The sequence below is a fragment of the Podarcis tiliguerta genome (genome assembly GCF_965153285.1).
Source record: "Podarcis tiliguerta genome assembly, chromosome: 9".
NCBI classification, from domain to species: Eukaryota; Metazoa; Chordata; class Lepidosauria; order Squamata; family Lacertidae; genus Podarcis; species Podarcis tiliguerta.
The window spans coordinates 17,000,811-17,013,417 of record NC_139542.1 but is presented as its reverse complement, the minus strand read 5'-3'; the positions used below and the strand labels follow the sequence as shown (position 1 = coordinate 17,013,417).

Sequence of the window (12,607 nt, the reverse complement as noted above, 5' to 3'; positions counted from 1 at the left end):
AAAGGACACATTCTACTCATGCAAAAACATGCTGATTCCTGGACCGTCCGCGGGCCGGATTTAAAAGGCGATTGAGTCAGATCTGGCCCCCGGGCCTTAGTTTGCCTACCCATGTTTTATGATTTGCCAGGAAGATCAGCCAGGCCTCAAAGTACTAAATGGGTGCCTATCCCTCTGACCTGGCACATTGTAAGCTGGTGTTCTGGGGAGCTAAGGGGTGGCAAGAGACAGGCAGCACAGAGAGCCCTCAGTGAAGTTGTTTCCTAGTGTCCATAGGCAAAACCTTCACCTGGACCCACTGGCAATTTCTGAAAGGCAACTCCTCCAATTTATCCTTTGTTCATGTGTAATCAAAGTCACGTGGCTCACTCCTTGTATGAATGAACTGGATCAGGCATCAGAGCTCATTCTCTGAATAGCCCCACATCCTCATTTATGGAAAGCATACCCAAGAGAAGGTCACCAGGCACTTTCATAGCTGAGTTTTGGGCACTAGGATTAAGGCTGTTTTTCAGGGAATTTCATGAATAATTTGTTGAAGTATTGGACTCTGAAACATGTTGTTTAATCATTAGTTATATGTAGTTTTGGTTGTTGTTTCTATATATTATTTAAGAGGTGTATTTATTTGAAATTTATGGCTGCTCACATTTTTGTTTAAGCATTTTCTGTTGTTTTTTACAACCTGCTTCTGTAGTTCTAGATTTATTTTATTGTTGCATTTTATTTTTATTTTGCTTGTGCTATTGTTCATTGCTTTTATAATGTTTAAGTTTAAAAGCAGGATGCACATTCCCTAAAGAAGTATAGTTATGCACACATATGTCAGAAATTTGGACAGCACTAAAAATACCAGACAACATTTGAGAATGTTCAAAAACTCACAGAGATGCATTCCCGAATGATGACACCTACCTTAGTATTGTTTCTGGCATTCCACGGCATGTGCCTGGAACATGAGGAATACATATCTATTTTAAGACATTCCTCAAAGTTTTTGGGGATTGGCAACACTTGCATGTGAATGTCTACATTCATCAACTTGTGTACGTTCTCTGCAATACACACACACACTGCTGAAACTAGCATCTTTTTTGATCAAACTCCTAAATTAGATGCCAGTCCCAAGACATGTCCTTCCTTCCTTCCTTATCAGGCAACACTTGGAGTCCTTTCATCTTGTTTATTTGGGCTTCAGTCCATGTTGCTGTTGTTATTTATTGGCTGTATTAGTCTCTCTCTCTCTCGTTTTACGAAAAGTAAATGTAAAGCAACTTAAAGACTAATGCAAAGCTAAAACAAAATAAAAGCTAAAAACGTTGATATGCAATAGCAGTGTAACATATCCCACCCACTGAAAGAGGCTTATCTCACTTACTCCCAAGTCCATCCAACTGACTTCAGTAGGAGGACACTTGGGTGAATCAAGTTCTCACCTTGTGTTCAGCGTTGATTAGAACATTCTACCTGAAACTGATTTCTTAACTTAGAAGGCTGCGCATGCACGAGGAGACTGCTTTTGTTCCTAATTTATGGTCCATTCAGCTTGCATAATTGTTATGTGTTGTTTCATGGTGGCTGGCGAAGCTCTCCGCAATCTACACAATAAAATGTAATGATCTACTCTTTCCACTGCCTGTTTCTCCACCAAGCCAAGAGTACCAAGGGAGCCAATAATAAATGATCCACACGAACTGAAATGTTAGGGAAGAGCTCAGAAAAGTTATTTTCACATTTTGTTCACCAAATAGAGCTATGACTTGTGTTAAATGCCAGCTGTGAGGTATGATTGGTCTGAATACCAAGAGAGCATAAGAGATTCATGCGCTAATGAATCAAATCCTCCCATTATAATATAATGTGTGTCCCCCCCCCCCCCGTTTCTTTTTAACATGCTTCTCTTCAGCATTTTCCTCTTTTAATCATCTATAGCTCTTCCCTGCTCACATCTCACTCTCAGTCGAGACAAATATCTTCAAAGAATAGGCAATTTTCATAGCCATTAGCAACACCCAGAGTACAACTGCTGTAGCTGTTATTTTTCTATTATTGTAAAAGGGATTTAGATTAGTTACACCTTGAAATGTGTGCCCTCACTTACGTTCCAGGAAACAAGATTTGCAACTTATTTTTCTACTGATATCAAACCTTATTCTTGGTCAGTTGATGTATGTATTATATCCTCTGCTTTCAGATGCTGAGATCCTCCTTGACTTTGACTGAAATTAGGCTATATTTATACAGATGATTTTGTCTTTGGTTTTTTAAAGAGATAAGTTTATGGTTAATACTAGTGTTCTTGCAGTGTAGAATCATATAGTGATTCTTTCCCCCTAAATAGGCCTGAATGAAAAGAAAGCCATACACATAGGATTAAGGCTGTAACCCCATACACACGTACCCCCTGAACTCAGTGACACTCACATCTTTGGGATGGAGATGGAATTCAGTACAGTTTGTATTTAAAGATGAGCACAGCTAATTCATACTTTCTGAAACAATAATCGAACCACAGCACCAGCATCCTTAAAAATTAACATTTCTCCAAATTTGCAGTGCAGTTTTCCACAAAAATCCACATATTTGGACAAGGTGTACATATAAATGCACATGTTAGTGAAAATAACATGCAAATTCATCATATTAGGGGAAATTGCTTGCAAAAATGTGTATATTTGTCAAAATTGCATACAAATATGTGATTATTAGGATAGATTCACACTAGAATGCTGTTGAGTTTCCAAGAGGATTTTTTTCTAATGGCAATTGGTGCAAAAATGTGAAGAACTGAGTTTAAGACTGCAGAAACAAAAAACTGGGCAAAATGGACAGGTTCTTCCATCTCTAGACCTGAGTAGATGTTCATATGACTGCAGTGTAAATCATTTGCCAGCTCAGTTCAGAAAGCATCAAGCCTCACTTAGAAGGAGAGATCAGCTCAATTTAATCAACATTTTAAGATAATAGATGTCGTTAATAACTTTTGCCTTTACAAATCATGCCACTTGCCTTGTGAACAGCTTCAGCATTTGGGATACTGAGCTTAACTGAGCTGTCCAGAAGACTTTAAGCCTTAGCATATGGCCATGATGCTAATTTGTAAGTCGCCATCCACATGAGTCTAAATGTGATTTACATAATAACAACTAAAAATAAGCTTCTGAAACAGTCAAAAAAAGGACAACTAGAGATAGGTTTGAAAACAATAAGCACCTAAGGCAGATAGACCTTTTAACCCACCTGGGAAAGCTTGTTGAATCAGAAATATTTCTGGAAAGTACAAACAGAGAGCACATGTCATATCTCAACAGGGATCCTGTTCCACAGAACAGGGGCAGATACACTGAAAGACTTTTACACTGGTAAAATCATAGAATGATTTGTTGGCAGGGATAGTACTTTCAGCAGTAACTTGTGCTCACCGTTGAGGCAGGAATCTTTGTTGGTGTCACTGAGCAGTTCTGATCAGAGGGACACCTACACCCATACAAACGTCCCTTGTTGGGCAAAAGATTCCTGCATTGCAGGGGGTAGGACTAGATGATCCTTGAGGTCCCTTCCAACTCTTACGATTCTATGAACCACCCTCCCCCCCCCTGCTGGTCGGGGGGGTTGGATTTCTCTGTCTGACATCATTTGGATTAAATAATCAAGTTTATTCAAACTATTTCCAAACTGAACTTCTGTTTGCCCATAAAAATGGCAACGTTTTGCTGACGTATATACAGGTGGGTGAGACAACGTCAGTGCAATGATGGGAGAGTTTGTGATAAATGTGTTGTTGTTGTTTTTAAAAAAGTCTTCATCCTCCTTCCCCAAGCTGGGCACGTGCTGATCAGGCATTGGGAAGGAGGTGGGAGAGCTCTAGGACCCTGTCAGAGCCCTCAAGCCACTTTCCCAAAGCCCGTCTTTGGCACTGCAAGGTCTGATGGGAAGGTGTCAAATGACCTCATACAGGGTGGTATATGACCAAGTTCCACTCCTGTCAGTGAGGAGGCAGATTAGCAGGACCAGAGGGCTCCAAGGATTGGCTATGGGCCCCTATTTGGGTGTAAAAAAGGTAAGGTAAAGAACCTTTGGACTAAGTCCAGTCAAAGGTGACTATGGGGTTGTGGCGCTCCTCTCGCTTTCAGGCCAAGGGAGCTGGCATTTGTCCACAGACAGCTTTCCGGGTCATGTGGCCAGCAGGACTAAACCGCTTCTGGCGCAATGGACCACCATGACAGAAACCAGAGAGCACAGAAACGCTGTTTACCTTCCTGCCACAGCAGTACCTATTTATCTACTTGCACTGGCATGCTTTTGAACTGCTAGGTTGGCAGGAGCTGGGACAGAGCAACGGGAGCTCACCCTGTCGCGGGGATTCGAACTACCGACCTTCTGATCAGCAAGCCCAAGAGGCTCAGTGGTTTAGACCACAGCACCACCTACGTGTGGATGTGGGTGTGGGAATTGGCAGGTGGCCCACAATACTGATCCCCTGACACTCACTCTTAGTGTGTCAGTTGTTCATACTAAACATTAGTCACAATATTTAATCTTGAAATATAATATAAACAATGGATAAATGAGCCCATAAATAAGAGAATGACCGCAAGGAGAGTCCATGTGGTGTAGTGGTTAGAGTGCTGGATTAGGACGTAGCAGGCCTGGGTTCAAATCATCACTCACCCATGTAGCTCACTGAGTGACCTTGGGACAGTCAGGATCTCTTAGCCTAACCTATATCACAAAGTTGTTTTGATGATTAAAGGACAGGATAGAAGCATAATAATAAATAACATTAAAATATGGGAGTTGGGAGGGGGAAGGTTTTGTAAACTATCATTGATCAGCTTTAAAAACCACAATCCATATATTCCGAAGGAAGTATATTCATCTGATGAATATACCTGCTGTAACAACAACCAGAAGGCAAATGATATCAAAGTCTACAGATAAATGTGCTGATTGACTGCTTCAAAACTAAGGAGTTGGGGGAATGACAAATTCTATCATCTACCCAAAATATATCTATAAAAACCTCTTTTGCTGTTTACTTAAAACACACAAATGCTCACTCACACACATCCTTCTGCTTAAGGGGAGAATAGGAAAGCAATACTCAGTCAGCGCTGACAGCAGAGACTCTAACAAATGGCAGTGGTCTTTCTTGTCAACACAGATCTCGCTTGCAACAGGGAGATAAAGTTCTGCTCAGAAACCTGAAGCACCAGCTGCAAAAGAGATATAAGCTGCCTGGCTGTGTCTCGACAGAGGGCGGAGGGAGGAAATTGAATCCGCTGCACTTTGTGACAAACAAGCGCACCACCATTAACTAATGACATGGCAGATAAAATAAATGGAGGTGCTAACTGTAATGTGTTTGGGATCTGAAAATAAGCTGTTAGGATTAGGGAGGGGAGGTGTCAGGACTTGACTCTGCAATAGGTCTTGAGTGAGTTTCCTGAAGGATGTTGTGGACACAGGTCACATACACCCCATTCGTTTAAAGCACTCCTACGCCCCTTTAACAGTCATGGAGAATCCAGGGGACTGTAGTATGTTAAGGAGGCTGGGAACTGTAGCTCTGTGATACTGGCACCTTTAGCAAACTACAATTCTCAGGACTCTTTGGGGGGAAGTAATGACTATTAAAGTGGTATAAGAGTGCTTTAAATGGATGGTGTGGTTGTGGAAAATGTCAATCATTTTTCCTACCTGGGCAGTTATCTTTCCACAAGGGCCCACACTGTTGCCGAAATCCAGCATCGCCTGAGCTCTGCGAGTGTGGCTTTCTCCCGACTGAAGTGCAATGTTTGAGGACCGGGACATTCGCAGGGAAACCAAAATGCTTGCTTACAAAGCTATTGCACTACCAACCTTACTGTATGCTTGTGAAACATGGACCCACTTATAAACGCCATCTCCAACTCCTGGAAATATTCCATCAATGGTGTCTCCAAAAATTTTTACACATCACTTGGGAAGACAGGCAAACTAATGTCAGTGTACTGGAAGAAGCAAAGATCACCAGTGTTGAAGTGATGATTCTTAAACATCAACTTCGATGGACTGGTCATGTTGTGCGGATGCTCAGTTATTGGCTTCCAAAGCAACTACTCTATTCTGAACTTAAAAATAGAAAGAGTATTCCTGGTGGTCAACAAAAGAGGTTTAAAGACTGTCTCAAGTCAAATCTAAAAAAATTAGTATAAACACCGACAACTGGGAAACACTGGCCTGAGAGCTTCAACTGGAGAACAGCCTTTCCCAAAGGTGTCATGGACTTTGAAGACACTTGAACTCAGGACGAAAGGGAGAAACTTGCTAAGAGGAAGGCAGGTTTGGCAATCGCTCACCATGATCAACTCCTGCCCAGAAACCTCTGTCCCCACTGTGGAAGGACATGTGGATCCAGAACTGGCCTCTACAGTCACTTATGGACTACTGTTAAAACTGGGTTTATGGAAGACAATCTTACTCGGCTACGAGTGATCAGAAGAAGAAGAAGAAGAAGAAGAAGAAGAAGAAGAAGAAGAAGGAGGAGGAGGAGGAGAAGAAGAAAAGAGTGCTTTAAATGGATGGTGTACCAGTTCAGAATGAATGTCCATTTAGCTCAGTATTGTCTGCACTGTCCAGCAGTAGCTCTCTAGGGTCACAGGCATAAAGGATGAGTTCCCACGACTTGATGAGCTGGAGAGTCTAAGGATCAAATCTGGGATCTACTGCATGGGACATTCTGCAGTGAGGTGTTGCTCATCAATCTTGGGAAGAGGACCAAGAAGAAAGGCACCCAGAGTATGGGATGCTATCATCAAGCTAGTCCTGTTGCCACTAGCCACCATCCTCTCCTCCAGAGACAGGAGAACAAGGAGAAGGTCCTCTGAACAGAGACAAGGCAATGCAAGTTGTTTTGGCTCAGGCCTCTGGAAGATTTCTATCACTGCTGAGGTTTTAGGATTTAACCCGCTGCACCAAGGCAGAGCATCCGGCCCCTAAAGCATCCCTGCATAAGAAAAGACCACCCTCAGACAGCACGGCCCCTGGCTGAACTGCTGTTGAATCTTGAATATAAGAAGCCCTTAAGACGCCAAATGACATAAAAGAAGCAGTTGCTTTTGGCTATGCAGATCAACACATTAAGTTTTAATTGGTTTAATTTAGTGAACTGCTAAAATTACTGTAAACATGCCTTGTGCTTTCTTGTCTTCTATCAAGATGTCAATTCCTTCATTACAAGGGAATGTAATATTCAGTTGACAGATACAGTGATTTGCATAGTATTAAATAAGAGCTGGTTCGAACCATAAGGTTCCCTGTTCTCTTTCTAAAATATCCGCTTTCTCTCTTCTTTCTTTTTGTCCCAGAATGCCAGTCAGACTTTCTCCTGCGCTTTCCTCCTCCCTCCACCACCACTGCCATAGATCAGTAGAAGATTCATCATACTCTTGAGTTCTATGAAGAAAGGAGGATGCTCTTTGTGAGCTAATATATTTTACTGGTTGAGCACTGAAGATGGTACAGGCAGGCCATTAAAGTTACCCGGGGGCTTCTTAAGGGGAGATAATAGCCAGCTACTCTTATCTCAGGCTGACAGAAACATGGCACACCAAGGAATGGCACAATTCATACAAGTCTGTTTGTGCAAAGGCAGGGGGATTGCATGAACACACAAAAGATGATGGGGGGGGGGAGAGAGAGAGAGAAAGCTAAACTAAAGAAGACTGATTCTCAAGTTTTTCCTTTCTGTACAACTGCAAAGATTATTCCTTCCAGGATTCTCTGTAAGTCCTGCAGTGGACTTTATTCTCCTTAGCCCAGAGCATTCTGGAATCCTGGTCTAGATCAAGGAATAGACCTGCAATAGACACTGAACTTGGGGAATTTGTCGTAGGAAAAGTTGCTCCAGTTCTGCAAAATATGAATGATCTGTAACGCCTGCTTTCTCTGGAAGAAAGCAATGGCTGATTTGGCAAGGCTGTTGTGAGAAGATTGTGTGTGTGTTGCTAATCATTATATAAATGCTCTGACATGTGGCCAAACATAGGAGCCAGCTCCTATGGGCTGAGGTCCCTTCGGCCTCCACAATAAAATATTTGCTGCTTCCCAAAGCGCAGAGGAAAGATAAGTGTGGATAAGTCCAAAATTGAGACACCATGTCAAAATGTTTCTGTCTAGATCCCCATTTATCATTGCATTCTCCTCTTTAGGGAAAATTCTTTAGCTTTCCCTCCTGCTTTAATATTGTGCTACTGATATTTTAAACTGATTGCATTTTTTTCATTTTATGATACACCTGACAGTTAGTTGCCCTGAGGGTCCCATTAAGATGGAAAGTGCAGGATAAAAATGTGTTGTGTTTTGTTTTATAAATAAGATAGGTAGATAGAAAGGTACTTACTTTCATGCTCACTTCAGCCCCTGATTAGTTCCTGGATACTATCTGCCATCAGCATCTCAATACCACCAAGGGAACATTATATCATTATAAATGGTTAGGAAGCTCAGTCCATATTGAAATGAATGGGGATTCTGCAAGAGCAGCTATTTGCAAACTGGAGCCTAGTTATTTTAGAGAATTGATATAAACTATGGGCATCGATTTCCTTATTTATTTTCTTTCTTTTCTTCCAGCACTGATAAGCTTCTATTATTTCACCACTTTGGCAGTTTTAGTAGTTTGAAAAAAAAGTTCATTTTTAAATTTGGGTATGTTTGCCCATTGTATTTATTCTTTTGCTACTTTATGTTTATCCCTGCAGATTTTTATGTTAGACTATATATGTGCTAACATAAAAACGAGAAGACGAAAACATAAAACTGCCCCAAGAATTAACTGTAATGGGTTCAGGAGAATTCCTGAAGGAAGAGGACGAGTGGATTTTCCCCACGTTTCTTTTCTAAATAATAATTTGAAACTTTAAAACACAATTAACTGTGCAATAAGGGATATTTAGAGTACTGGATGGTTCAAGGAGAGGAATAGGCGTGCTAATACACAGTGTGTATAGTGATTACAACAACATTAAAAAGAAACACACAGCATAAACCTGGTTCAATATTTAGGTCACATCTGCACTTAGAACAGTATCATTCCACTTTAAATAGCCACAGGTTCCCTCAAAGCATACTGGGAACTGTAATTTCTTTCAAAGCTTCTGAGAGTTGTTAAAAGACTGCTAGTTCCTCCCATAGAGCTACAATTCCCAGAGTTCCAAGTTGTTAAACCAGTTGCAAACCAATTACAATCAGAACTACAGTGGTTCCTAAAAGTATGTATGATAGGCCAGGGTACCTCTTCAGCATGTGATGAAAGTTGGATGATTATGGTGCCACACACACCTCTGCGGGGAGGGAATTCAACAGCCAACAGCACCCCAAGCTTCTAAAGATGGAGGAACGACCAAGAGCTGCCCAGTGATGATCTTAACACCTGGAAGGGTCTACATGGAAGGAGTCAGTCTTTCAGACATTTGGGGCCTACGTTGTTTAAGGGCTTAAAATACTACCTTGAGCAACTTCGGTTGGGCCCAGAAACAAACTAGTAACAATCAAATGTGTTACTTTATTACATGCAGAGAGGGTTTTTTACATTAGAGAAATTAGAAAATACTCTACCCTCGCTACCATCTGAAGTGGTACCAGAACCAACAGCAGTATAGTGTGTAAGTTAAACCAAGGAGGCCTGAGTTCAAATCCTCACTGAGCCACAAAGCTTGTTAGAAGAAGAAGAAGAAGTTTGGATTTGCTATCCCTCCCACTTTATCACTACCCGAAGGAGTCTCAAAGCGGCTAACATTCTCCTTTCCCTTCCTCCCCCACAACACACACTCTGTAAGGTGAGTGGGGCTGAGAGACTTCAAAGAAGTGTGACTAGCCCAAGGTCACCCAGCAGCTGCATGTGGAGGAGTGGAGATGCGAACCCCGTTCACCAGATTACGAGTCTACCGCTCTTAACCACTACACCATACTGGCTCTCACCACACTTAGGTGACCTTGAACCAATCACATTTCCATTGTGAGGATTAAATGGGGGAAACAGAACCATGCAAACAGCCCTGAGTTCCTTAGAGGCTAAATAACCTGTGTGATTCATAATACATAAATCCTATCTCCCATCCTGAGTAAATATTAGACACCTCGGGGGGTGGGGTGGGCAGGGACAGAATCCCACTGGCAAATGCTTTTAGGGGAAAAGATAGCACACGGATATGTAGAAAACGTACAGTACCTAGTAGACAGTTTTTACCACTGTTCTCCCAAGCTATTTCACCAAACAAATTCTCCTTCACTTCAAATTGTGCCAGTGAGTGGCTAGGGTGAGGGAAACACTTGTAAGTTCTCTACACAGCTATATTCTCTCTCTCTCTCTCTTTCTCTCTCATATGTCAGTGTATGTACCTGCTCTAAGTGTGGCAAACAAGGTCAACTGGATTGCCTTCTGGAAATGAACCTCAAGATCCTCTATCTCCAATACAAGCTAGAAATTAGTAGTTTTTTCAAGACAGAGAAATGTGGCATTTTCTGCTCTAGGAGAAATCTTCCTCACTTTCCGTACTCAACGAGGTCAAACCATCTACTGCAACACAGTAACCTTTCAAATAACATATGCACTAGCTTGCTTGACTGGACCGCCCACCTTTCTCAAGTATAGAAAAAAGACCAGAGAAAAGGTCAGTGTGTCATAAACGTATCATGGAAAGTGCAAGAGTTGTGACAACTAAATAAGAAACACCACCTTTATAAGAATACAGGTTCATATTGCACAATACTCAGAGTCAGGACACTTGATAACATGGAACAGGTTTGTGGGCGGTCTGTTTTATGTTTTATGTTTTATGCAGAGTGGCTGGGGCAACCCAGCCTGATGGGCAGGGTATAATAAAAATAATGTCCTACAACAACAAGGTAGGAGTTAATCCACACATTATTATGCAAATAGAATGGATTCATGGGTACAGAGGTGCAAAAGTGTCATGGACCAGTAAATGATGGTTTGTCCTCTCAAGTTTGAACCAGGAATTAGATCTTCAGGGTTAAGGAACATAGGAATGTGCCTTATACTCAGTGAGACCATTGGTCCCTCTAGTTCATTGTGGCAGCAGATCTCCAGAGTTCCAGATGGATATTTCCTGTCCCGACTTCGAGATGTGAGGGACTGACCCTGGGACATTCTGCAATGCACTGAGCCCCAGCCCTTCCACTATTCCCTATGACAGTTGCTACCAGGTATCTTCCTTGATCCTTCTACTATTAGGAGAACATTCTAACGTCAAGGCCAGAAAATGCAGCTTTAATCTTTCTGTTTACTACAGTAGTGACTGTTAATCTACTTCTGCTGACAGCTGCTCAGGTATCTCCTACCCTGCTGTTGAGGGGATCTGTGGTCCAGGCAAAATGCAGTTCCTGGCACACGATTTTGGTCTTTAGGCCAGTTGTTGTGCAGATAGATGTCCAAATAGGTACTTGCCTCACCCTGCCATTGACATTCAGGCTGAAGACTAAGGAGTGTGACAGGAAGCGAGGATGGTTGGGCGTTCAACTAAAAGATGTAGTACATAAGAGAACGGGTGTGCTTCCTTAACTGCATTAGCCTGATGAGTTGGAAAAGGGTCCAGATGCACTTTGACAGATGTACATATAAATTACTCATGGCCATATCAGCACAGAATGCTTTCCAAAACAGAATTTGAGTTTTGGTTGTTTGACGGATAGGGGGAAAGGTATCATTATGGGACAATAAAACCATAATCAGTTTCTACTACTAGAAGTTCACATATACTTAAAGTCTGTTCATATTCTATGAGTCTCCTATGGAAGTTTTTGGGAAGAATAAGGATTTCATGTTGTAAAATATAACACAAATGTAGGTTTCAATGTGTACCTAGGAGGAAAATGCTGTATCTGGAACATGTAGTAAAAAACAACAACCTGTAAATGCTGAATGAGAAGTCTAGCAGTGAGCTAGTGGTATGTCAAGCCAACCTCTATGGGCATCTGCCATCCTCTTGTTTATCAGTTGACAACTTGTTAAGATAATTAGCTCATACTAATCACCCACCTGTGGAACACAGAAGCTGAACCTGGCCTATCCCATTTGAACAATTTTGTTTCGTGTATCATTAGAAAGAGCACACAAGCTGTCGGGTAGCATACTTCAGTGCAGAAGAGGTACAAGCAAACACCTCTTTCAATAATGAAACCAAGTAAACACAATTTACAACCCCATAGAAACAGCCAATGCATTCCTGACTCATTTTATCGCATTATCTATGTACCTGACTGAAATCTTCATCTTTACAATGATCTGGCCCATCTTACAACCTTTGCAGAAGGATTAGTTTGTCAAAGTTAATGAACATGGGGAAATATGAAATAGAGGTGCTTGTCTCCTTTGAAGAAACAAATAGGTCATTAAGCCATTAAATATGGGAACACCACCTGGAGAGGGTGGATTAATGGTGGAGTTTTACAGCTTACCCTCTGATCACGTTCCACGGCGTTTCTGACAGTGTAAAAGAAAACACAGCAGTCACCCAGCTCTCAGCCTAATAAACTAAACCACAGGACCCCTTTTTGAAAACACTGGTGTGTTGCCACCTTTCTGAAGGATGGAGCATCTAAC

General features: G+C 41.7%; 1 protein-coding gene across 4 annotated transcripts in view; it reads right to left on the bottom strand.

The window, feature by feature from the left end:
* Positions 1–12,607, bottom strand: part of CCSER1 (coiled-coil serine rich protein 1) — a 697,013-nt gene that overhangs the window by 25,163 nt on the left and 659,243 nt on the right. Inside the window, exon 11 of one of the 4 annotated variants that reach the window (XM_083398310.1) lies at positions 2,476–2,492. The exons of the other annotated variants lie outside the window; for them this stretch is intronic. Within the exon in view, the coding sequence (XP_083254436.1) occupies positions 2,491–2,492 (2 nt within the window). The 3' untranslated portion in view covers positions 2,476–2,490. Of the gene's footprint in view, positions 1–2,475; positions 2,493–12,607 lie in introns of those variants that run through there. 4 annotated transcript variants of the gene reach the window in all.